This window comes from Mchenga conophoros, linkage group LG16 (genome assembly GCF_057382185.1).
Source record: "Mchenga conophoros isolate Kocher_MC1m ecotype Shallow Benthic linkage group LG16, M_conophoros_male_GT1.1, whole genome shotgun sequence".
Classification (NCBI taxonomy): domain Eukaryota; kingdom Metazoa; phylum Chordata; class Actinopteri; order Cichliformes; family Cichlidae; genus Mchenga; species Mchenga conophoros.
This window is the reverse complement of record NC_140541.1, coordinates 8771639-8799516: the sequence shown is the minus strand read 5'-3', so window position 1 is coordinate 8799516 and position 27878 is coordinate 8771639. Positions and strand designations below refer to the sequence as shown.

Here is a 27878-nt window from a genome sequence, read left to right as displayed (position 1 = left end):
TTCGTTGCTAGGATACACTACAACGCTACAACTTATTTCTTCTTCATATTCTCAAAATTATTTTTAAATAATTACATACATAGTATTTATTATTTATAAAAAGTTACAATTAATAGTTTGTGGGTTTCTTTATTGCTCATTTCAAGCAAAACAAGCTTTGTGCGCTCGTTTGCCTTCTTTGGTCCTTCTAGGTCACCGTACACCACGGTCAGCGTGACTGTCAAGGTGGGCGGCGCAACAGAAAGCTTGTAAGTTAAGTTTTAGCTGGTGTCAAAACATTATAACGTTTCTGACATGAAGATTATAACTGTGATTGGCAGGTGAGCGAGATAACAATGTATTTTGCGTTGTAAAATGATGCAACAGTGCTAGCCCTGACCTATATTCATGAAGGTGAAACGAAAGTTGCTTTGTTGAATGAAAAACTGGTTGAAAGCTGTAGTTTGCAGTATCAGTGCATGTAATTTTATTTTGGTGACTGCATTGTGTGCATCATACTGTTGCTCACGACATAAACAGGACTGTTCTGAATGAACGCTTGTCTTGTGTTTTCAGTCAGAATGAATTTGTGAATAATCCTGTTTATTACAGACACGTTATAAACCTTCACGACAGCGTGAAGGTTTATAGCTGTGTGATTTTAGAGGCTTTAAATTGAACCTGTCTTCTGAACCCTGTTCATTAAACATGGCAGTGCCTCTGAAGTGACCTCTCTTAAACTTGCAAAGCAAGCACTGAACCTCACAGTTCTTCACTTATGTTGCCATACGTTTTAGGGGGTAATCTTTGTGTGTTAACATTGCAATAATATTCAGATGGATGGCGAAGGGATTGAGAAAACATTCACAGTGGATTTACACTTCACTTCTGGTTACATGTCAAAACATGACAGGAAGACAGGAAAATGAAGCTGGTGTCAGCAAGCAGACAGGCACACTGTCAGCACTTTACTGCTGTGTGATTTTACTGGACTTTACTGAAAAACAACATTCAGCCCTTGCTTTGATTTTGTTTTTTAAGTCTGCTTATTGGGGTTTATGTTTTATGTCTGTTACCATGTGATTTTCTTCCCTAGTGGGCTGATAGGCCGCTCCTGGGCTATGTTGTTTGTCAGTGGAGGCTACAATGTGAAGATCTATGACAACCAACCAGGACAGTCTACCAAGGCCATCACAGAGATCAAGTGAGTTCTACTGCTCAACTTAAAGACCCATCTGGGTTACACAGACAAACTTCTTCAGTCTTAACTGCATTATTATACCTCTATCGTCAACAGAAATTTGTTTTTAACCCAGATGTAATTCTAAGTAAAAACAAAAACACACACACACACACACACACACACACACACACACACACATATATATATATATATATATATATATATATATATATATATATATATATATATATATATATATCATCAAAAATATAAAAATATACATTACAGAAGCTAAACTATTGTCTGGTGCCTGCAAAACCTAAAGGAAACATTGACACTAAGGGCTTCTCTGCCCTGATGAGTTAGAGACAGTCTGTCTAAAATGTAACCTGTTCTTCTTTTCAGTGCTTACAGAGAAGACATATATGAATACCCCATGATCAGCAGTTGGCTCCTACTGTGAGCACATACGAATAAACACATGTTCACAGCCTGGCTATTAGTGGTTAAACATTACTGTGGAATGACGCTGAGTTTTTAATGAAAGTGCTGTAGAAAGTCACAGTGCCTTAAGCTATAAAAACCTTAATACCTTAATCTCTATACCAGTATTTCATGAATGTAACTCTCCCTCTAAGTACATGCCACTACCTATCACTCAGCCCGTTGGAGACGTATTTGTTTATATGAACAGTAGAGGGTGTCATTGAATTAAATTTCAGGGGCCCTTTGTGAGTGATTTCCTGCTGAACAAGCTAGACTGCTCTCTGTTGTGTGCCCTGTTTTCATAAACCGTCACTTAGTCTAAATTACTTTAATTTTTTTTCAAAGGAAGATATCTTCCTGACTCATGTGATACAGTGTTATGTAACTGCCACATTCTGTAACATATTAAGAGAAGAGTTGAGTAAGAGCAAAAAGGTGGTGGTATGTACTCCACACCTTAAAAGTGTCATCACTGTTACTGTTAAGACAGCGTAACAGGATTTGCAGCAGACTACACGCTCTCCTTTGAAACCTGCACCTCATTTTAGGTTGTCAGACCGATCTATAAACCAGAATATTTATTGTTTTATTATTCTTTTCTGCACTAAAGGCCAAAGTAAAAAACATATGCCTCGTTAGAGAAATTTGCACAATACTCCAATACAATGCATACTTTCATACAGTCGGTGAAGTTGGTGACATACTCTACCCCCACTGAAACTGTGCTGAGTGTCTGAATCTTCTTTGCTGAGATGGAAATGTGTACAGAGCAGACACTTTAGAATCTCTAGCTTCTTTGTAGCAGCATCCATATTTGAAGCATTGTCTGCTTTGTGTTATATTAGAACCACTTCTTTTGGCTGATAATAACACACCTAACACATCTGTTTATTTCTTCCAAAGTCTTCATTCTACTACTACTTATATAATAAGCCTGTGGTAATGATTCTTTTCAAATTGAAAATGTCATGATAGAGGGCAGTTTGTTCATGCATTATGTGTGTGTGTGTGTGTTAACTGCAGTTTCTGTCCCTCAGGAAACAGCTGGTGGAGCTGGAGGAAGCCCACATGCTGCGAGGGGAGCTGTCTGCTGCGCAGCAACTTGCCCTTCTCAGCAGTTATGATGACCTGTCTCAGGCACTGGATGGAGCCTTCTTTGTGCAGGTAACACAGACCGCTGACAGAACAAATACATGCTGTTATATCTCGTTGGCCTAAATCGTAAAACCAGTGGAAACAACATTGCTCTCTGGTGATTTGTTTATTTTTTCATTAACCACTTGCTCCGTCACACACGTACGGACATTTGTTTTGTGGATGTTGGCAGACTTTGATGAAACACGGGGCTTCTCTTCACTGTGGTGTGGGTCTTTTCAAAAGTATGTGGTGTGCGACTCAGTGGAAACACTGTAGTTTTTGTTCATTTATTGGTTCACATAGTTTAAACAAAGCAGCATTAAAGGAATGGTTACTTCACTCTCAGGTCAATACGTTCTGGCTTTGTTATTACACATTTACCCCCCCAAGGAGGGGCAGCATAATTTCATTTGACATATTCCGTGACATTCTCACGTCACATATTTGAACTTAGACTAATATCCCTAATCCCTGTCGTACATAGGGTTGTGATATCATACAGTAATATGGAGATGTTTTGCATAATAACACTTCAGTTCCTTCAGTTGCTTAACACGTGAATTCCAAACTTTTTTGTTTCTCTTCATTTACTAGGATAGCTTCATAGTATATCAGTGGTCAGTACATTACTGGGCAAAAAAACTAATGCATTTACTTGTCCTTATGGGTAAATGTGATTGCATTGTGATTTCAGAGTCACCTGAGATTTGTATACACCACATAAAAATAACTGCATCAACATAAGACACAAAGCACACACTGTATACAGACACCTTTACTCTTCTTCTTGGATCTTAAGGATGACTGTGGCCAGAACAGTTAGGCAACCTGTGTGTTGCTTGTGTTCAGAAGTTTGATGGCTTGGGAAGTAAAAGACAGTTTGGACCTGTTTTATGGGGGAACATTAGCACCATGCAGGTTTTAGTAGTTCAGTGGAGGAGTCAAATCCTCATATCACTCACAGTATTTGCCTTGCTCCATAAATAGTCCCGATAAATGCTTGCTGAGCTTGGTAATGCAGTTCCCGACATCTTACTAGAAATTGTTACTGTCCTTCTAATTGCTTGTTTTTCTGCACCTCAGAAGCATTTTAGAATCCACCTTAAAGGATAAAATGTCCTCAAAAATATGTTCTGTGCTGTCTCTCACTACACAAGCAGTCAGTCCAAGAGTTGCATTTCAGTCTGCCAGCAAACATAACTCCAAGGTACTTGTATTCAGTCGACTTTCCACTAATAAAGGTGGGCAAGGATGATGGTAGATTTTGAAAGTGAGACTGGCTGGCCCTCTCTCAGCATGAAGAACATGGAGCCTCTATATAGAGGCACAGCTAGGAGGAGGAGAAGATGATGATTATGATGGTTGTTATGAGGTCAAGCCCTCTGAGCAGCTACTGTCAGTCCATCAGTGTGTGAACTGATTCTAATGGCAGCATGCACATATAGAGTACATGTCTGTCATAAAGGAGGTAAAACCGAGGTATAAATTTTTAACTCTAGGGATGATGAATATAATGAACCTGTCAAAAAATGAGTACTGAGAGTTCACACTAGTTTCTCTCTTTATTCGCGGTTCAGTAGCAAGGAATGTTTTAACGTTTGTTAAGCAACTCGTTTAACCTGATGGCTAAGTGGTTAGAGGACATATCACACACTCTTTCATGCTTTTAGCTACAAATTCATGGTTGGACACCAAGCTGGCTGGTTCTTTGCTGCGTGTCATTTCCCTGCGCTGCTAACTCACACTTTCTGTCTGTCACCAAAGGCAAAGTCATAGAAATATAATGGCTTAATATAATTGCAATAAAGGAATATGAACTGAGTAATATTGATTACTCATTTAAAAATAGCCCAGAATTAATCTGTTATTTATTACAGATTTAGTTGTTTACCTTGAATCAGAGCAGCTTTCTCAATGTGACCATAAGAATTTAGTCATTTGGCCAAAGTAAAATGCTTTCTAAAAACCTTGAACATTTCAGAACTCATACGTTTTATAATCTGTTGAGTTTTCCTCTTTCCTCCTGCATTGTTTGTCTTCGTTGCGTCACGATGCTCACCTCAGCCAGTCGAGTCTGATGGCTATGCTCCCTGAGCCTTGCTGTCAAAAAGAGACTTTGGATTTGTTTTTTTTCTTTTGTTCATTTCTGTAAAAATGTTCTTGAAGGAAATTGTTGAGACATCTACCATACAATGCAAAATGCTTCTAGATTCTTGCTGTTATTGCTATTATAAATTGTAAAGTGGAGCTTTCCTTTGACAAGAAAGTCAGATGGAGTTTGTTATAAGAAGTGTTGTCGTACTAATGAAAGACGTTTCATTAAAAATCACTCATCTATGTCAAATTATAAATGAGCACAAACACACAATCAACTGTGCTTATCTAAACACAGTCACAGTCACTTAAAATACAGTATGAAGTCAACCTTTTATGCCAGAAAAATGCTCGCCAGCTAGAAACTGCTAAAGTAGACAATGGAGCTCTTCTTCACAGTAGATGTGATCAGAGTGCACAGAGGCAGGTAGAGTCAAATAAAATCAATACTCACTGCGCTGAGTTCCTTCCAACAAGGAACAATTGTGGGCTCAGGAACAGGGAAATGCTGCATAGAAATATGCAGTTTCCCGAGAGCACCGTTAGGTACATACGTCCTGATAGCATGACATCATCTGACCACCTGTAAGTTTCACTCTACTATTGATCTGGGAGAATATTTACGGGAGGCTTTATTAGTCACTTGGCTACAGATCAGTAACTTGCCTAACTGTTTTCTGACGATTAGTGTAAGGCTTGGTGGAGCAGTGGGAGCAGACGTGAAGGGCGCTTAAGCACTTAAGCTGTCCAGATTTCTTTATATGTTCCTTTCATGCACAGAAATAGGTTAGTGTGGCTTGTTTACAATGAAGTTTGGCCAGAACTGAAGAAAACTTGAGCTTTGAGAAAGATGCAGAACTGGAGACAAATGATAATGGGAATAGTCCAACTTACAGATGACTAGAAAGAGCTACTTTTGGCTGCTCCCTTATTCCCAAAGGTTTCGTCAGAGGAGGTAGTTCTTCATGTTTGATTTAGCAGATTTTTACAACCAGATGCTATCCTGACACAACGCCACAGGGATTTGTGTCTCTGTCAGGGGTCATACTGGAGGTCTTTTCCACATCAGGAAATGCCAAGTATTCACTTATTGGTGTTTCTTATTAGTATAAGTTAACATTTACACACATGAGCCTGACCTGTCATGAGCGTCCATTCTATTTAAGGAAACTGAGGTTTGAGGCCTGTGCTGTTCCTAGGACTCAACTCTGTTAAAAGACTCTGATGTTGTGCCTGGAATCACTCTTTCAGTTTGGGGGTTACAGCTCCCAACTCCTGTTGCCACTGGGACCACTTTGGACTTTAACAACTAAACTAAACTAAAAAAACAAACTAAAAAAAATAATATTGTCATTAGAATTAGTGTAGATTAGGTTATTGCTTGTGTTTTAGCACAAATCCTTTTAGCAGAGCCTTTCATTATAATGCGTATATGTGAGGTATACTGAGGTTGTTCAGCCAGTTTTTGCAGTTTTGCGTCCAGGATGAGAAAGATTGCAAATGAAGAGTACCGATTTTGAGAGTCACACCTTTTCATCACTGTGAAGTGACGTTAAGCAGGTAGTTTAAGAGCCAAACTGGTTTAATTTCCGTGTTTAAGGTGTTAACTGCATGACTTTTAACACATTTCCCTGAGTACATTCCCCAAAGCTGTGGACAGTGGTAGATTCAAGTTTAACACTAAGAAACAAATATTAAATGTTTCTTTATTGTTATGATGGTTTTGTCTTTGCTATTGTCAAAGAAAGGTTGACATCAGAAATTACAGAGTCAAAGCAGCAGTTCATCCAAATTATAGAAATTAATAGCTGTAATAAATAATTTGATTGTTGCTATGACTACATGTTCCATATTCAGTGGGATGCTTCACTGACTTTGGGTTGAGATAATGTTTACTTATAGCATTATAGAAAATAATATTTGGCTTTCACACCTTACCTGCGTTTATGTATTTTTTTGTTTTCCCAGGAATGTGTATTTGAGCAGCTGGAGGTAAAGCAAAGCATCTTCCATGACATGGAGCATTTTGTGGGAAAAGACGTCATCCTGAGCAGCTCCACGTCCTGCCTAGTGCCCAGCAAAGTCTTTTCTAAAGTCCAGAATAGGAGTCGCTGCCTCGTCTCTCATCCGGTTAGTACTTCATATGCTCAGGCATTTCCAGGTACTGTGGTGTAAACTGTACACAGTGTGTTAACCTGCACGCCAGCCCATAATTCATCATCAGTCATCTACAGCCAGGTCTGTAAGTTTCCTCACAGTGATATGGTGCACAAACTCAGTGAGCTTGAAATGAAGCAATTAAAATGCGGTTAAGGTGTTGATATTGACCAAAAAAATTGCATTAATCATTAAGAATTACATACTTATTTTGTAATCCCTCCATTTTTACAGGCTCAAAAGTAATTGAGTGTGTAAATCATGAGCCCATTCATTGGCACGTGACTTGTTTTATGATTATGTTATGACAAATTAAGGAGATAAAAGGAATAGAGTTGAGTCCAAGTGTTGAATGAGTATGTGGTTGATGCTCAGTGGTGCTCTCAGTAAGGAGTCCAAAGACATGTCGATGCAAGTGAAGGAGGCCAACATTAAGCTAATAATCCCACTTCTCAGAGAAAAAGAAAAAGCTTTAGGAGTGGTAAAAAACAACAATCTTAAACATTTTTAAAAAGAAGAAATCCTCTGACCAGCTCTGTAAAACAAAAGGCCCGAAAGAACATGTAGAAAACTTCAAGGGGATGATGACAGAATTTTTTCCATGATTAAGACAAAAACTTTCACACAACTAGCTAAGGCAAGAAAAAATCTCAAGTATCTTTGTCAAAAGCAAGAGAGGCCTTAATGAATGTAAATACAGTGGATTTACAGCAAGAGATAATGAAAAACCACTGTTTACGCTCAAGAAGACCACTTTAAACTTTGCCTAATAGTCTCTAATAAAGCCAGACTAGTTCTAGAAAAAGATTCTTTGAACCGATAAAACCAAGATTAACTAGTAGAAGAACAAAGGGAAGTGCATGAGGAAGGGAAGGCACAAATCATGATCCACACCATACCACATGATCTGGCAGGCATGGTGAAGGCCTGTGAATGCAAGCTACTGATTATTTCACAGTGGAACAAGTTAAATTTCAGTAAAGCTAAACAAAGAGATCTAGTTCGGTTGAATATGAGATTGGCAAAATCCAATTCACAAGGGATCACTCTGCATTTCTGATGAAACAGAGAAACTGAACAAACTTAATTACAAGTGGAGATGTAGCACAATGCAGGATTTTTCAGCAATAATCAACATTTTGAATGATCAATGCCAAATATGTATATAAGGACAGTTTTATAATTCAGATTTAAAATGGCACAAAATCACAACAACAGTCACATCAATACACTTTGAAAACCCCAACAATAAGGCAACCCTATGAGCAAGCACCTGGCAACAGTGGGAAGGAAAAACACCCTTTTAACAGAAAACAACCCCATGCAGAACCAGGCTCAGGGAGGAAGACACACTATAGAAGAAAGCCAAGTGAGCTGACAGCCATGAACTACATGAACCACACAGGGTCAATTGTGTGTTGACTGTCTGATAAATAGATTACCTTAACAGGGGTCAGGGTCATGACAGAAAAGAGGGAGAAGTTTGAGAACGAGGTTCGATTACTGAAGAGAAGCAGGGAAATGATGAGAGATTGAGACAGAGAAAAAACACTTTTGAACTGGGAAACGAAGGGATTTCATTGTGAAAAATGTGTGTAATTGCTAAATGGTTATGAAAGTATTTTTATTAGCCTTCTGACGTCTGACTTGTGATTGGTGACGAGGCTAACTCTGATTCTGTGTTTGGGAGAAAAACAAGAAGAACTTTCTTGTGGGAAAAAAGAAAATAGTTTTTTTTATGTGTGTCAGTTAAAATTATTTAGTTTGTTTCCTGATTGCCAAGAGAATAAGTTGGAGAACAATAAAAAAAAAACATACTTTCACAACAAAGGCTTGGGATCAGGATAATTACCAGTGACGAGTTAGACCTCACAGTTTTGAAATCCCTTCACCTAAAGCTGAAAGTCTAGACTTCAGTCACACCTTCTTTTGCTCCCATACTGAGGCAGATTTGTGAGTTTCCATTGAAGTACTAATGGATCTGGTTATATTTACAGGCTATCCCAACCACAATCAATCAATCAATCAATCAATCAAAGTAAATGCATCACAACAAATTTCGCTTACAGTATACTATGAATAGCCAAACACATTAATGGGTCAGAACAGCTGAGCACTTTTGTTTATACAAAACATTGCACAAGGATTACATTAGACTTACATTTAGTTTATCCATGCAGAGTGTTTCTGTTTAGACCTGACCGTACTCCACAACATACTAGTGACATCTGTTTACAAAAACATTGAATGCTTTTGTTATGACTGGTTTATGATATGAGCACGCTACCAACAACATGACCTAACTGATGGAGGTAAACATGGTTCACCTGAACTCATGAGCCAGATGGACTTGTTTATAATTTTTATCTTCTAGCTGTTTCTCTCCCTGCGTTTCTTCTGCTTGCTCATGTGCTGTGGCAATGATATTTTGAGGATATCAGTAAATCAAGCATGTATATCATGAGCTTTTCTAAATCATCAGTGGTGGAACTGTATCACTGTAGATGATTGCCTTCAGTGTATAAAAAGCCTTTTATGATCATTTTTGTCTCTCTAGATTGGAAAATATGAAAGCTGATTGTTTTGTGGTTGCTTTGAGCCAAAAAAATTAAAGGATTTCTAAAATTTCTGTAAAGACGAGTGGTCCAAAATCCCTCCTGAGATGTGTGCAAACCTGGTAACCAACCACACGAAACCTCTTACCACTGTACTCGCTAAGAAGGGCTGGCTAGTTCTAAGTCATGCTTTGCTTGGGGATCAAATTGTTATTTCACTCAATGACATTCAAATAAATTTACAATTTTTGTGTAAATTGAGCATTAAAAACAAACATAAAAATTAGAGATTGTTCAGTTTGCTATACGTGAGTAAACATGATATGCCCATCTTTAGACTAACCTTTGAATGCTACAGGTTTTGCTGTTGGAAAGCGGTGAGGTGGCTGCTTTTTAAATAACTTGTTATCATTGCCTAAAACAAGCTGGTGGTAAATGGAAGCAGCCAAACACATAGACTTTCTAGATATTTAAACTATGCAAACAGGTGGTTTGATGAAGCACTTTTGTTTCTGTAAATGCTGACTTTAAGAAAAAAGTGAGGGTCAATTAAAGGTCAATTTGCTTCACAGGTGGTGGAAGCTGGTGGAAACACCACCACTGGTGTAAACGGGCCAGATGGGGAGCTGTATAACCTATAGTTTACCACCGTGCTTAATTTCTGTCTCAATAAACATTTTTGCTGTCCTTAATGTGTCTAATCATTATCATCATTTTAGATTGTCAGTCTTAAAGCTGTAATGAGGATAGCGTACACTGTAGTAAGCTAACACCGTATCGAAGTGCTCTGTCATGCACTGAGATGATACTTTCACTGTTGGAGGACGATGATGAGGCAAAATCAACAGTTGAGTGTCCAGCTTTGTTTGTTAGTACTGCTTTCCTGAAAATTGTTACTTAAGAACAGATCCTACATATAAGTGAAGTAAACACAACATAATATGTGTTTGTTTTGCTCTCCCCAGGTAAACCCACCCTACTATGTAAAACTGGTGGAGCTGGTACCTCACCCAGAGACAGCAGCAGCCGTTATGGACACCACCCATGCTCTGATGACCAAGGTACAAATCTTACACAAAAGATTACACATTTCTGGGCCCTGTTATGCCCGAACTTGTTGGACAGATTTCAAAAGAAATCAGAATAACCAGTGGATTAAGAGCACGAGGAAGCCAAACCCCATGCTATGATTAGGAGACCAATACTGCTGTCATACTATGTATTAAGTGCTGGTGATAAGCCTAGCTCCTAGCTTTCTTTTCACATTAGTTTGACGTTGTTCTGGCCATTTTCAGTATTTGACAGTGTGTCACAGTCTCGAGTACAGCTGCTACACCACAAATCTTAACAAACAGTTTGTGATCATGTGAATGATTACATACTTTATTCCAAGCAAGTCTCAACAAGCTTGTTTTCTTAACATGAACAACCAGTGGCTTCCTGCAACTACTAAGCTTCATGAATGAAGCTGTATTATTCATAATTGTCTTGTAGGATCTTTTGCTGCGCTTGGCTTGACTTAACTGATTTCTCCTGACGCAGGTTGGCCAGGCACCTGTCCTTCTGAAAAAAGAGATCGATGGCTTTGCCCTAAACAGAGTTCAAGCCGCCATTATTGCAGAGTCATGGAGACTAGTTCAGGTTAGTGTTTTCTGGGCATGTGGGTGGGGAGTTGTGTTGAGGAGCCAGTTTTTCAAAGCACTACCAACTTCAAGCAAGGTTAGTCATGAATATGCTTTCATAACCTTTGTGTTCAAATGCAAGAAAATGCTCATAAATATATGACACTAACTGAATCTCCAACAAAAAAACCCTCATTGCTTTACTGCTGCATTGCTAAAGCTGACTTCTAGGTCATAATGACGAGTGTTTTTACTTGTTTTTACCTCTGGACAGGAGCGCCTCAGTCTCAGTCAGGTTTCATGTGGCTGCTGATGGTTTTGTAATAGAGGCAGGAAAGAGGAAGCCCTTGTCAGCTCACCTCTTCTATTATGTCCACAGTCTCCCTCTAAAAAGGAGCACAATGAGACTAAATGAGCTTTAGCCTCTGATGACAGGCACTATTACGTGGTCACTCACTGAGGAAAAAGCTTGAATGATAATGAGAGCGATGGGAATGGTGACAATCACGGCTGATGGAATGTTAACTTGAGACGTATACTGTGTTACCCGAACTGAATTCCCATGAAGAGTTTGATGTTGGCTTCAAATATAGAACCACAGACATCAGAAGCACCTTAAATGACCCCCTCCATTAAATAATGCAACATCAGATGCTTCCACATAGTTCTGAACTTTCACACGTCTTCCACGATTGTCTGTTCCAAGTTTCTCGCTTTTGTTTTTTATGTCAGTGACTGTTGTTGTAGTAAAGGTGTCCTTAGTAAAGGACTGAATCTGTGCTTAGATTTATATAGTGCCTTTCCAGTCTTACTCAAAGCACTTCATTCTTTGCACTTCAACTACTTTTATCTTCCTCGCTTTCAAGGCCAAGTTAGAATCACCAGTCAACCTAATATGTATGTCGTTTGACTGTTGGAGGAAATCAGAGTACCTGACAGAAGCCCACGCAGCCACAGCAATGATGACAGGGGGGTGCTAACCACTACACCACCATGCCACCCATGGCTGAAGTGACAAAATAAAACTACATTTCCCAGGGTAGATGATTTAGGTTTAAAGGTCAGTTAGATATTTACATAAAAACTGTTTTCTAGTAAAGTAAAAGCAGCTGAAGCAGGCCCGCATTAGCTAGAAAACGATGATGTCAGACAGTGTTTGAGCTGAGGAACTTAAAAAGATGCACATCAGTCATCTTGTGTTAGATCCATTAATGCAACTAAATGCAATTCAGGCTTTCACTCAAAGTGATACATGAATGACATTAGAACCGACTTCCTAAGATAGCTGTTGGGACATGTTAAGCTGTCATCAATGGAAATCAGCAGAAATTAACAGCCGCTCTGCATTGTTGCTCACAGACCTGTTCCTGACAGGTGAGTAGGCAGCATTAGCATAGATTTAAAGCTACAAACCCATTAGGAGATAATACCAGGAGACATGGCAGTAGTTACTCAACTGGTTGCAACTAAAATAAAAATGAGTTGCCATACAGCTGAAATGGGTAAAAGGAAACTGGATAATCACATTTTGCTTTGTAATAGCAGGGGATTGGATGGATTATTAAAAAGCTGGCTCAGAAAGAGCAGAAATCTATTTTAAGTTACTTGCGTGACTTTGCACATGATTCAGATTTGTACACTTGAGAAAGACGTCTCTATGACATTAATGAAGGATAAATGCATTAGGAAAAATGTCTTCTTTAGTAAATTCGTAGGACTGATCTGTCTTGTGCATTTGTATGCTCGAAAAACATCAGTTGATTGCAGTTTACTGGTAACGTAGATGAAAAAGTGTGTGCTTGTTTATTTTGAGTCTGCACGAAATTGGTTTCATTTTATGTTGTTGCCAGATATTACCAGTTATTTAAATGGGTACACTAATAGTCTGTGCAAGACTGGACTGATTGATTGATTGATTGCCTTTATTTGTCGCTTGCAGTTGACCTGCAGCGAAATTGGACCTTTCCGACCATACATACAATACACAAACATCACATTGGGGAGACAGGTCAGAACAGGCAGCATAAAGAAAACAATGAAATGCATAACACAAAAGGGCAGTCGAGAAGGAAAAAGAAACTGTGTCCGGGACGCCGCAACTCTGCGCATCCAAAGCTGATCCGCCGTCTGCATCGGATGGCAGGTGTTGGATTCGTGGAGGGGGTGTGAGTGTGTATCTGTGTCAGTGTACATGTGTGCATGCGTGTGAGGATGTGTGTCCTGTGTTCAGCCTTCAGAAAGTGTCGTTTTGCCCAATTAAGCAAATATAAACAGTCCACAGCCTACGCAGATGGCCTTGAGGAATCTGGGCGAGAGAGTCAGGGTAGAATTTTTTGTTGTTCTTGTCAACATCGTCCAGCTGGCACCGCTGAGAGGGGGGGAGCAGGTCTTAATGTCCATTACTGGTCCGGAGGTGTATCAATTTCCCGTTGAAGAGCCGTGAGCTTCTCCAAGACCTTTCACATATTGCTTCCATAGGAACAGTCTGAGTACTCACAGCCCCCCCAACGCTTCAATCATGGTGGCTAGCCTTGTGTGGTTTTGAAAAGCTGTAACTGCTTTCTTCAATTTCCGTGCCATTACTATGTTTATTTGTCATTTTTGAGGTTTTACATATCAGGAAGAGAAGCAGGCTTCATGATTTGCCTCACAACAGAGCTCGTTGTTTGTCACAGCTTTAGACTTTGAGAAGCTCTTAAGTGTTTGGATTGTTTTTCTTGCTTTGACGGTAGCTTTTTGGTTCAGCAATGATCCAAGAGGGCCTGCAGACAGGTAAAAACCCTTGATTGTTCAGTCATTTTTAAGCCCAAGACCGTGACACTCCCTGCTGAGAATAACGTATTCTCAGAATTAAAACCTCCAAGTCATACTTCCACGAAATGCAGCAGAAGCCACTCTTGTGCCTCTGTGCCAGCTGTATTGCAACATCTGTAACGAAGCATGTGAAGTTCATAATTTTACACAGAACTGTGGCAGGTCAGACTTGTACCTAAATGATATTCTTTATTGTGTGCACATCACCACCGTGTGAGAGGCGAATTCCCCACCTCCCCACCCCAAGGGCACCCTTAGACCTTAGCTGACAAAAATGCCACACTGCTGTTAAAGGTGTTGCTCTATGGAGGCCTATATCCCCCCACCACTCCCCCTGACGCCCTCAGACATTGGTGCATTTTTGGTTCTTGGTGTCCAGGGCTGCGCGCTCAGGTATGCACCGGGACACTCCCGGTGGCTGCTTGTCAGGACCTGGCACCTGTGGGTCGGTCGGGCCCCTTCGGGGGGTGGGGTGCCCTCGGCCTCTGGGCCTGGGGCTCGGTCACTCTGGCACAGCTGGATGCCGGCGGAGCTCACGGGCACGTTACTGCAACCCCCTCTGGCTTCTGCTCCGCGGCTGCTGGGTGACCCCTCATTTGGGGCTCTCCTCAGCTCTTTCCGGGAGAGTGGCATGGTTGCCCCTCTGTTGGTTTTCCTTGGACTCTTGCACTCTGAGGGTTTCTGGATGTCTGGAGCCTGGATCTCCTCCATACCTGCTTCATGCCCTGGAGGACGGGGCTGTGGCTCCCCACACCCTCTAGCAGATCGTTACATGAAGGAACTGTTTGAATACAAGCGCGTTCATGCTCACAGGTTTACACACGGGTGCTCACAGACACAAACTACACCCTTTTTGGCTCCTACCTCAAAGCACACTGTGCGCTGTCGATCTTACATGCTGCACAATAATATACAATATTTAGTATTTACTGTTATATACACATGGATTATCGCGATGATGTTGTTTATTATATTGCTCTCTTTCTTGCTTCTTTTCTTTTCTTTTTTCTCTCTCAACAGGTGATCCAGGTGATTGATATATATATATATATATATATATATATATATATATATATATATATATATATATATATATATATATATATATGTATATGTATATATATATATATATATGTATATATATATATATATATATATGTACTTTTTGTCCCCCCACCTCTTTTTTGTTTTGTGTCCTTTATCACCGTTGATTTTTATCCCGGCTGTTTTTCCTTCCCTCCCTCTCTTTCTTTCTCCCTTTCCCTTCCCCCAGTCATGTCTGTCCCGTATGTAACAACTGAAAATAAAATGAAATGAACAATAAAAACAAAGGTCAATCAAATGGACCGATACGGTAAGGCCGGGATGGTCCACTTGGTAAAGTAAATCTGTTGGGCATCTTTCTTGGCCTTTAGACAATAATTCTGATGGCAAAGGAACCAAACGGGACAGGCGGGGAAAAAAAAGGTGTTGCTCTTGCTTTCGAAAGAGCGCCCAAAGTTTATCGCAAAGCAGCCTGTTCACAGTAACATTGTAATGAAAAACGATGCTTTCACACATCCAAAATGATTTTTGAATATCTAAATAACAACAAAGAACATCCATTCTCTTCTATTTATTCAATTCAGAGCCGCAGAGGGACTAAAGCCTATGTCACAGAAATGAAAAATAAAGCAAAATGGAATGTCCGATGTACTGAAATATATAGAAAAGGAATAATTTTTTTTTTTTAATGAGTGTACGTGATGTGTTGGTTGTATGTTTGTTGTTTGGTTTGACATACTGCGAATCAATTTCCCATCAGGGACAATAAAGTTACCATTGACCATACCATTGACCACTGACCATTAATTTTGAATGTCTAGAAACTGAGCCTCTCAACAGCCAGCGTTTCTGTTCACATGTCGCTTTACTTTTAGACTTAACTAATTTACAGAAATGCAAAAAATAGAGAAGATAGATGCTATTTTTAGCTGTATTTATTTTGATTTTTTTCACAGCAGACTTACATACATTTTCAGTTTACACACACACACACATACATACATATATATATTAGGGGTGCAACGATACACAAAATTCACGGTTCGGTTCGATACTTTGGTGTCACGGTTCGATATTTTTTCGATACAAAAAATGTTCATGCTTTTTTAATTTGTCATTTATTAAAATTATAAATATATATTTTAACTCAAACGTACAGTTTTTAAATTTAATGTTGCTGAAACAACAAAGGGATAAAATAATAAATCTATCTGATCGAGAAATCACTCATCTTTGGAAAAGAGAGTTTATTACAGAGGAATGGCTCTTTCCAAAATAAAAGCTATACTATACACTTCTTCTGGAGTATATTCCCATAAGGAGAATCATGTGCTAACGGCTGTCTAAATGACTCGGGTAAAGTTTGTAGCATGCGTGCTTGTTGTTTTTGTCTGCTTCCACTTGTCTTTGCACTAGGATGATGTCGGAGTAAATGTGCAGTCATATTCGTTGTGTTCCCACTAGTGCTGTCAGCGTTAATCTGAAATGACGTTAACGCCACAACACGGCAAATCTCCGTTAACGAGCTACCATGGATCGCCCTGTGCGTGGGGCTGGACGGCGTCAACACGTTAACGAGCTAACTGCGCTAACGCAGTAGTTCCCACCCATGTAATTGAGCATTGCGTGGCACATGCGACATACTGTTTTACTTTGGTCCATGACGCGCTTACCTTCAGGGTCATATTTCGCTGAAGACCAAAATAGTTCCAAATGCCAGATATGAATGAGGGTGGGGGAGGTTCAATTTGCCATGTTTTAACGAGCTTAGCTTCTGTCTTGCTAGCTTGCGCTGCGCTCAGTGGATCTGCGCTAGACAGTGCAGCCTAGGCGGAGTAGTCGAACGCAGATCCACTGAGCTCTCAACACAGACATCATCGTCAGAAGAAAAGTTGATGAAATAAATTTAAAATTTTGTATTGTTCGATACATATGCGTACCGAACCGAAAGCACTGTATCGAACGGTTCAATATCGATACGAGTATCGTTGCACCCCTAATATATATATATAAAAAACACCCAGCACGCCCCTGCGTGCGGTTTATCCTTCAAGCTCGGGTCCTCTACCAGAGGCCTGGGAGCTTGAGGGTCCTGCGCAGTATCTTAGCTGTTCCCAGGACTGCGCTCTTCTGGACAGAGATCTCCGATGTTATTCCCGGGATCTGCTGGAGCCACTCGCCTAGCTTGGGAGTCACCGCACCTAGTGCTCCGATTACCACGGGGACCACCGTTACCTTCACCCTCCACATCCTCTCGAGCTCTTCTCTGAGCCCTTGGTATTTCTCCAGCTTCTCGTGTTCCTTCTTCCTGATATTGCTGTCATTCGGAACCGCTACATCGATCACTACGGCCGTCTGCTTCTGTTTGTCTACCACCACTATGTCCGGTTGGTTAGCCACCACCATTTTGTCCGTCTGTATCTGGAAGTCCCACAGGATCTTAGCTCGGTCATTCTCCACCACCCTTGGGGGCATCTCCCATTTTGACCTCGGGACTTCCAGGTTATACTCGGCACAGATGTTCCTGTACACTATGCCGGCCACTTGGTTATGGCGTTCCATGTATGCCTTGCCTGCTAGCATCTTGCACCCTGCTGTTATGTGCTGGATTGTCTCTGGGGCATCTTTACACAGCCTGCACCTGGGGTCTTGCCTGGTGTGATAGACCCCAGCCTCTATGGATCTTGTACTCAGAGCTTGTTCTTGTGCTGCCATGATTAGTGCCTCTGTGCTGTCTTTCAGTCCAGCTTTGTCCAGCCACTGGTAGGATTTCTGGATATCAGCCACCTCCTCTATCTGCCGGTGGTACATACCGTGCAGGGCCTGTCCTTCCATGATGGTTCCTCGTCTCCCTCCTCTTTCTTGGGTTTCTGCTGCCTGAGGTATTCACTGAGCACTCGGTCAGTTGGGGCCATCTTCCCAATGTATTCTTGGATGTTCGTTGTCTCATCCTGGACTGTGGTGCTGACACTCACCAGTCCCCGGCCCCCTTCCTTCCGCTTAGCGTACAGCCTCAGGGTGCTGGACTTGGGGTGAAACCCTCCATGCATGGTAAGGAGCTTTCTTGTCTTTATGTCAGTGGCTTCTATCTCCTCCTTTGGCCAGCCTATTACCCCAGCAGGGTACCTGATCACGGGCAGGGCGTAGGTGTTGATGGCCCGGATCTTGTTCTTACCATTCAGCTGACTCCTCAGGACTTGCCTGACCCTCTGCAGGTACTTGGTGGTTGCAGCCTTTCTAGCGGCCTCTTCATGGTTCCCATTTGCCTGCGGGATCCCCAGGTACTTGTAACTGTCCTCTATGTCTGCAATGTTGCCTTCTGGTAGTTCAATCCCCTCAGTTCTGACTACCTTCCCTCTCTTTGATACCATCCAACTACACTTCTCCAGTCTGAACGACATTCCAATGTCATTGCTGTATAGCCTGGTAGTGTGGATCAGTGAATCGATGTCTCGTTCACTCTTGGCATACAGCTTGATGTCATCCATGTACAGGAGGTGGCTGACAACTGCTCCGTTCCGTAGTCGGTATCCGTAGCCAGTCTTGTTAATGATCTCACTGAGGGGGTTCAGGCCTATGCAGAACAGCAGTGGGGACAGAGCATCTCCTTGGTAGATCCCGCACTTGATGGTGACTTGTGCTATGGGCTTGGAGTTGGCCTCTAGTGTTGTACGCCACATCCCCATTGAGTTCCTGATGAAGGCTCTTAGGGTCCCATTGATCTTGTACAATTCTAGGCATTCCAGTATCCAGCTGTGGGGCATTGAGTCATAGGCCTTCTTGTAATCAATCCAGGCAGTGCACAGGTTGGTCAGTCTGGTCTTGCAGTCTCGGCTGACTGTTCTGTCTACCAGTAGCTGGTGTTTTGCGCCTCTGGTATTCTTGCCAATTCCTTTCTGTGTCCCGCTCATGTATTGACCCATGTGCCTGTTCATCTTAGCCGATATGATGCCTGACAGGAGCTTCCATGTAGTACTGAGGCAGGTTATTGGTCGGTAGTTGGAGGGGGCCGGTCCCTTCTTGGGGTCCTTGGGGATCAGGACCGTCCGACCTTCGGTTAGCCATTCCGGGTGTCTCTCGTTAACTAGCAGCTGGTTCATTTGTGCTGCCAGACGCTCGTGGAGTGCAGTCAGCTTCTTCAGCCAGTAGGCGTGAACCATGTCGGGCCCTGGTGCTGTCCAACTCTTCATACTGGAGACCCTTTCTTGGATATCTGCCACTGTGATGGTTACTTGACAGCAGCTGTCAAGCACGGTGATGGAGGGCTTATTTTGCAGTCACAGTCAATGCTCAGGGTTTTGTCTTCACCCTGCTGATGGGTGAGCATCATGGACACCCAGCTTATTTTAGTAGGCGTGGTCTATCTCGTCCAACCTAGGTTAAGATCTTGAACGAGGTAGTTTGAATATCAGTGACCTAGATGTCAGAGGTCAAGTTTTCTGAAAATCTTGTGAACATGATAATTTGAGAAAGACATCACCTAGGATTTTCATATAGGTACCATACATTTTTCAACAGCCTGAAACTCAACTGCAAAAACGTATAATTCTTTTAATACAATTTAAGTGCCTTTAAAATGTCATTACTACATGAGAAACCTTTGCTTACCTGAAATAGTGAATCCACCTCTGTAATTGCTGCTGGCTGCACCAAAACGTTCCTTTACGCCATGCATCAGAGGCACGCCATCCACAATACTGCTCGACAAAAATAATGAGTTGTGATGTCTACAGTCGTTTGGGAGTGTTTATCACTCACCTAAGGCACTGTTATACTTAACTAAACGATGTGACATACAAATCACCAAACATGAATGGTATTTGATGAGACAATTACTCAAAGTTCCTGCAGTACACGTACATGTACATAGCAGGACAGAGCAGGTAATCACTTACAACAAATTGATGTATTCTAATAGTTTATTTCATTACAAAATACATTGGAGCAGGTGCCAGTTTGGGGAAGCTGTTTCGTGCACCAATGTCTTGAATAATGTGGCCGAGATGGACGTCACCGTTTCGCCTAATTGCATTTTAATGTATGTGGCTAGAGACCAATTGTATATGTTGTACGCCTTATAAGTTATCATTAATTTAAGGATCAGATGTAGTTCTTTGAAACAATATATGATCATTTAACATTTGTATGGCCCTGTAGCATCATCTGTTTATTGAAAATAAAATTCGAGCATGTAATGGATATTTTCCCACAAATGTCAGCAACACAACTAATCTCCTCCACTTATAGTACTGTTTTTCTTTTATAACCATTCACTAAAATAAACACAGTTTCTACCAAGTTACATGCACACGCACACAAAACAGCTCAGTTTGATGTTTCAAAGCAGGGACTTCATCAGGTGTTTTACTTAATGTGTAAAAAAGATCTATTTACTGTATTCTTCCTCAATAAATCAAAGCTGTACAGAAGTTCAGCATTAAGCATCAAAGCCTTTGGCCTGACAGTGGTCTTGTGATCTTTCTTACATAACAGGGACCTGCCCTCAACCTTTGCAAACACACACACAAACACACACACAACGAGAGAGAGAGAAAAAGAAAAGAAGTCCTTGAGTCGAGGCCAGAGCTGGAAAGCAGAGTGGCTGAGAAAGCAGCTCGTAGCCCCCAGTGATTACAGTGGAGAGAAGACCCCACCCACCATCCCACTTTGCTCAGATAACAGGCTCGTTGTTGGACGCAGGACCCAAACAAAGACGACCCTGTCGCCTCTCCTCTTGCTCACCATAGTCTCTGTATCTGGGCTTTGATTTCCTCCATGGTTGGCCAACAGGTATCTGTAAACCAAAGTTACCTGACCCATTCTCAGCCAGCTTCCCCTCTGTGCACAATCCTGAGGACACAGGATTGGCTGAATAAGGAAACTTTATATAGCTGGAGTGGCCTGATGGGATCAAAGGGAATTTGGGTTTTCCAGAATAATAGGGAGTTAAAAAGTCATGACTTTGTTGAATTGCTAGGGAAAAGTGTGTGTCCTTCGTATATACTTAACTGTCCCGCAGTCTGTTAGGTAACCATGACCATGATGAACTCAGTAAGAGAAAATACTTAACATGTGGCTCAAAGTTGACCTGCTAGATGTGTGAACTCTCATTACAGATAAACAGATACAGACAAAGAAACAGTTTGACTCCAGAGCTGCTGTTCTGGGATCAGTTCATCAGCAAATATATCCAGAAAACAAAGGGTACAAAACGAATGAATATTATCAGTCGATTCAGTGAAATTAATGTAACTGTTGTTTTTCTAACTTGCGTCATTAGGATGGTGTTATCTCGGTAAAGGACATCGACCTGGTGATGTCAGAGGGACTAGGAATGCGTTACGCCTTCATAGGTCCCATGGAAACAATGCACCTCAATGCACCTAAAGGTAAAATTTCCTGGTTTGTATTCTTTGCTCACATATAAAAACACTAATTCTGGTTATTTTTTAACTGAGTTTAAGATACTTTGAGCATGAATTTTATATAGTTGAACCAAAGAGTTGATGATGTGTTTGTTCTGTTCAATTCTCACAGCAAAATCATTCATTTTTACCAAAAAGCCTTTCTTCATAAGGGAAAAGGAGTTCATAAAATGTCTGTTTATGAAGAGGAAAGTATCATTTATCCAGCACAGTTTCAACTGTGCGGTGTCCAGTTTCAATTAAGATAAGATAAGATAAGATAAGATAACTCTTTATTGTCATTGCACAGTCATACATAGTACAGTAGTACAAGGAAATTGGAAAACTGTCCTACGTCGGCACTACATATAACACAACACGACACGATATGACACATCACAACGCAACAAACAACACAACACAGTATATTAACTTAGTATAAAAAAGAAGAATAAGTGTATGTGTATTGCACACTGTTATTATTGCACATTAATTATTATTGCACCTTGTTATAAATATAAATATTATTATTGTTATTATTTTAAACATTGTTACCTCCCCCCTAAAAAAGCCCAGGGAGGTAGCCAGTCAGGTCAGCCAATCTGCCAATCAGAGTGAATGTACAAGCCATGTATGCTGTGGAAAATTACTGGAACTAACCAAAGCACAGGCTTTTGAGCATCAGCGACTGCAGTAAATGAGCACAGAATGCCTTTGACTGAGAGTAATGAAGGTAATTCACCGCTTACATGAAATTTTCAAAGTGGCACAGCGTTTCATACGTGTCGCTGCACAAAATACATGTAGTGTACCACACAGTGACATTTCTTTGTGTGTCAGAGAGAGAATGAAACCTCAGCTAGATGGAGAATATCAGAGGTGAGTGTGAAACCCAGAGAGTAACCCTGACTGTGTACACACACACACACACACACACACACACACACACAGTGTGCACTTTGGCTGAACAAAGCAGTCTTTTGATGGGTAGCGATGAATGCGCTCCCTCACACCAGTCATCCAAAACTCACAGAGCTCACCTCGCAGCCTTCAGACCAGGTGCCAGCTCTACCTGTAGTTACAGTACTGAACTTCTTACTGACTTTTTTTTCTGTTCAGGAAGCATCAGATTCTCAAAAGAATGCTCAGACCTACCCCTGTTGTGTCTTCAAGTCTTTAGATCAGTCCCATCAGATACTGGAGCACTCAGGCTCCCTGTCTCTGTCTGCGCTACCTAAATTTCCTTGCTTTTGTAAACTGTGTGCGTGCACACAGGAGATGCCGTTGTTCTTTGAAGGAATCATCCACTACAACTAAAACCACTGCCTGCAGAAGAATGGCTCATCGATGCATATGATGTATTCAAATATTAATGCAATTTCACAGAAAAGAGCATTAGAATGATGTCTTTTTAAAACACTATCTAGTAAGGGCAGCTTGTCCAACATTCAGCTGACCATGCACAAATTGTTTCATTAGTGTAAAAGTACAGCTAGCAGTGGTAGGTACCGCAAATGGGTGGAAGACAAGTTGCAAACTGGGTGATGTTATGTCCCATATGGAAAAGGAATAGTAAAAACATATATGATTTACTCATGAAAGTGGCCACTTTCTCATTACTTTCATATATTTTTTTAGTAAGTATCCAAAACATACAAGTTTGATTATATAATTTTTCAAGGGATCTTATATCTGTTTTCACTCTTGTATGCTTTTCATACAAGTTTCATACAAGACAGTTACAAACTTTATAAGATTTATATATATCTTTTCCATATGGGGTAGTTTGCTTCATTTTCAAGGACTGCTGCTGTTATCTGATTGGAGTTACAGTGGTAACATTAGTGTCCCGTCTTTTCTTCTACTGTACAATTAGCCGTTGTGTAGGGGCACAGGGAATAGGGCTCCCTGTTTAGTGAGGCTTTACATAAAAAGATATATAAGAAAAAATTCAACAATAACAGCTAAAGCTTATTTGGGAAAAGAAATAAAGCAAAGGGACTGAAATAACACTAAGATTTTCCTCCCACAGAGGGTGTTTGGTTGAAGGTAGATGATAGTTATCACACTGTCGTGCCACATTAACGTGTCCCACTAGGCTTTATGTAGACAGTAAGCGTTTTCTAGCTACCCCGTTGTCACATGTTGGATATAAACCTTATTTCCCAAAGAAGTATTGCAAATATAAACATTCACCATATGTTTTCTGGTCGTTGAATAAGGCTCCACTCTTTGAAAATGTGTTGAAAGAACTATTTAAAACTGAGCCCCCTGATCCACCTTAATAACAACCTCATGTGAAGTAATGTAGGCACATCTCTTCTCTTCCCCCCCCCCCCCCCCCCCCCACCTTGCACCACACTTGCATCTCTCTGCTCAAATAAGGTTTTAAAACTCTAGTCTTCACCTATTCACCTACTACGCTTATCACAGGAATGTCAACAAACCATACTGCTGGCCCTCTTTATGATATGTTAAGCCCGGTTGTTGTCATTGTTATGGGACCTGTGTTTCCTCTTTGATTGATCATTAGCTGTGAGAGGTGCTCCTTTTTCTGCGTCCAATCTAGGACACACTACTATATATTTTATCCACAAACATTTGGTTGCAAGCTAGATAACCCAGCAAGCTCATGACATGAACTCTTATTAGAAATAATGCCTGCTGGTATTTTAGGAGAGAGTAGCAGTGAAATTGTACAAACTGTCAGTTTATAGAAAAATAAATCCAAGATCTCTTTAAACTATTATAGGTAGTAGCATTATATACATTAATGACATGTTATTTAGAGGGCAGTGAATACTGCTTCCCATTTCATATACATGGTATGATTTTCATACTGCATAACCTCTTGGTGTCAGGCATTAGTCACATCCCACATTTTTTTATTGTAATGACAATATTTTATTAATTATTCTAACCCTAGTTAGATATAGGGATCTTAATTATATAGCTCCCCCATTTTATTACTTCTGTGAGTAGTAATGTATAGTTGAAGTACGAAACGTCCCTTACAAAACCTGCAAACTTTTCTGTTTCTCTGTCCAGAACTTTCATCATCACACTTAGTAGCTACTAAACGTTCGCTATTGCCCTGAGTGCTTTGTTTCGTAGATTTTTACAGGCTTTAAGCACAGAAACCTCACTCAGTAAATCTTCTGATCTTCAATCAGAAGAAAGCTTAAAGGGAGGTGGAAATGAGGTTAAATAGATTATTTCTCACATTGGCTGAACCTCAAGTGCACCAAGGCCTAGTAAAATAGCATTATTTAGAACTGTGAATCATGCAAAGCTGTTCTAATAGAGTCCAAGAATAAGATTGTGGAGCTGCAAATGAGCATAGCAATCCACTTTAAACAACAACGTGTAATAACGCTCAACAAGGGGCTGGTGTTAGACATTTCCACTGGCATATACATACATGTAGCATACTGGATACTACACAGTCCTTATAAATACACTATTAAACTGAAGCTTGTAGTAGCAGGCTTCACAAACCCATTTATTTTAAACTTTCACGACAAGTCAGTCAGTGATTAGCCAAAATGCAGTCTGCCTACATCACAAATGAGTCACTATAGGTTAATAAATGAGAGAACAGCTTCAATGAACAGCGCTAAAAGTTAAATTAACACAGAAAGTGTCAAAGCAGGATCTAACTGTTATTTATGAGATATTTAACATTGAGAAAGAGGAAACTCATTACTTAATATTACTGGTTCTGAAGCACTGAGATAGCAGCCCTGCAAATGAACACAGAAATATAGAGGAGCTAGCATGTGCCATTTCTCAAAATATCAAGCATGTGTCAAACGTTCAAACCAGCAGAAGGAAAGCATTTAGACAAAAACAAATTGCCAGTTGGCACCGCAGCCGCACCTATGCCCATCCCCTCACAATCTAGAAATACATGTTTCTTTTTCTGTTTGCAATTACATCACTTTCACTTTGTGTGACATTACTGTCTTTGAATCTTTGTGGTATTTTAAATAAAGATGATCTACATTCATTGTTTGGAATGATGATCGACATGGACTTCCCCATCACTGAACAGCTGTGTCCTCCCCACAGGTTTGGAAGACTACATGAGCCGATATAGTGAAAATATAACAAGGATTCTGTCTTCCTTTGGGCCTGTGCCGGACTTCTGTGGTGAAGCAGCCAAGAGCGTCATTAATGTAAGTGTGATGGTTACAGAGTTGTGTTTACAGTGAAACTTTCTCTCAATAAATACACTCACTTATGATGTAGTGTACATATATATATATATATATATATATATATATATATATGATAAATAAGCAAAGCAAGACATTTGATGCAAACGACATGTGAATGGCAGGAAATGTTTCTCCATTATCTGTATGTATCATTAAGCATTAATGGTGCCTTCACAGATGTTATGCACACCAACAGGTTTTGATTATGTGTGTGTTCTTAAATTGTTATTTTTCTCTTTAGCTACACAGAATTTAGTGTCTGTGATTTCCAAAAAGTATTTCAGTTTTTGGTTCAAGGAGCACTTTTCCACCTTGGACCAGAGAAGCTGTCTAAATTTCTGGATTTTGCGTGCTGCAGCATCAGAATTTGGTTTTCCAGCATATCACAAAGCTCAGATCATCTCAAGCTGGTCTCTTGAACATGACATTGAGTTCACTGTGCTTAAATGACCTCCACAGTCACCAGATCTCAATCCAAGAGAAGACCTGTGGGATGTGGTAAAAGGGGACATAGATAGATGTGCTGCTGACAATCTGCAGTAATTGTGTGATGCTGTCATGTCAGTATGGACCATAATATCTGGTTAGTGTTTCGATGCAGTGAAAAAGAGGGTCCTTGTTTTTCAGGGGCGTTCTTGAGACCTTGCAGTGTTTTAATAAAGTGCCACCTGAGCCCCCAAAGAGCAATTCAGTATTCAATAGGCTCCCAAGATTTTTTTAAATAAATAAAAAAATGTGTGTTAATTCAGATCAAAGACACGGAATGTCTATATTAATATACATATCTTAATTTATTATTTTCTTCATTATTTATTGTGTGTTTAGTTCTGGATGACTGAAATTCAGCAGTTTCTACTCACCTCTGAGCCATAAAGCTTTCTCCTAAGTAGAAATTAATTGGTCACATGCTGTCACAGGCGGTTAATATGTTAGCCACAGAAGGTCATCTTGTAAGGACACCCTGAGCTGGAGCATTAAATAGTTTAAGGTGGACTCGTTTGCCTTCTGTGATCACGAGAACAAGGGCAGCACTGCATGCACATTGATCTGTGCAAGTGTCGGCCCTGGATGTCACTGTTTCAAAGCTAAGACGTTATTAAAAGATTATGATAAATGGCCCGTATTTGTATAGCGCTTTACTAGTCCCTAAGGACCCCAAAGCACTTTACACATTCAGTCATCCACCCGTTCACACACACATTCACACACTGGTGATGGCAGCTACATTGTAGCCACAGCCATCCCGGGGCGCACTGACAGAGGCGAGGCTGCCGGACACTAGCGCCACCGGGCCCTCTGACTACCACCAGTGGGCAACGGGTGAAGTGTCTTGCCCAAGGACACAACGACCGAGACTGTCGGAGCCAGGGCTCGAACCGGCAACCTTCCGATTACAAGACGAACTGCCAGCTATTGAGCCAGGATCGCCCCAAAAGGATATTTAGTTTAGCTTTACGGCTGAGAAGCTTTATTTTAAAATGAACCTACTGTTAAAAATTAGAGACTGTTCATTTTTTCTCAGTGAGCAAACGTACAAATTCAGCAACTGAGAAAATAGTTATTTCCCCCACTAGACATGTCCGAAGTCCTAGATAGCAACCATTCCACTTTGCTCACCTAGCTTTTCCTTCTGTGCCGTCCACAGGAGATGTACGAGCTCATTCCCTGTGACCAGCAGCATCTGGCAGCCAGGCAGGAGAGGAGGGACCAGTTCCTCATGCGTCTGGCCAAGCTGAAGAAGGACTAATAAGCTCAGGGTCCAAACTCAAGAAAAACAACTTAATTAGGTAGAAATGTGATTGTTGAGTTCAACATGTAATGAAGACCTTTTTTTCTTTAAACAGGCATACCTTGACTGAAAAGCAGCACTTTTTTAAAATGAGTAATGATCAATCTTCCTTATATGATGAGTACTAGCAGTATTAGAACATAACTCTGGATTGCTACTCCTTATGAATACAATTTTAACCGGTCTTTTGTTTTTTCTAAATCTACAGCACGTTTTAACTTTTACTCTACATCTTGGTTACAAAACCGACTGTGGTAAAATGTGAAAAACAATGATCTCATTCAGCCACATTAATGGTCTCTTGTGTAAACAAATTTCTTGAAAATGTGAATCAGTGTTTTGATTAATAAAAAAGAACACAATAACGCATTTATGTAATTGTTTTGATAGCCAC

The 27878-nt window shown here is 40.6% G+C and overlaps 1 protein-coding gene across 2 annotated transcripts; it reads left to right on the top strand.

The window, feature by feature from the left end:
* The first annotated feature begins 18 nt into the window (after positions 1 to 18).
* cryl1 (crystallin, lambda 1) lies at positions 19 to 27853 on the top strand. 2 transcript variants are annotated; one of them, XM_085249696.1, is made up of 9 exons: positions 19 to 248; positions 1076 to 1183; positions 2686 to 2812; positions 6848 to 7009; positions 10557 to 10652; positions 11134 to 11232; positions 21352 to 21460; positions 25547 to 25653; positions 27341 to 27853. In XM_085249696.1, exons 2-9 carry the CDS (start codon positions 1101 to 1103, stop codon positions 27440 to 27442), a joined length of 885 nt encoding a protein of 294 aa, XP_085105822.1. In that variant the 5' UTR covers positions 19 to 248; positions 1076 to 1100; the 3' UTR covers positions 27443 to 27853. The 2 variants fall into 2 exon arrangements, with proteins under 2 accessions (XP_085105822.1, XP_085105821.1); XM_085249695.1 differs by having other exon boundaries at positions 19 to 320.
* Positions 27854 to 27878: the final 25 nt, after the last annotated feature.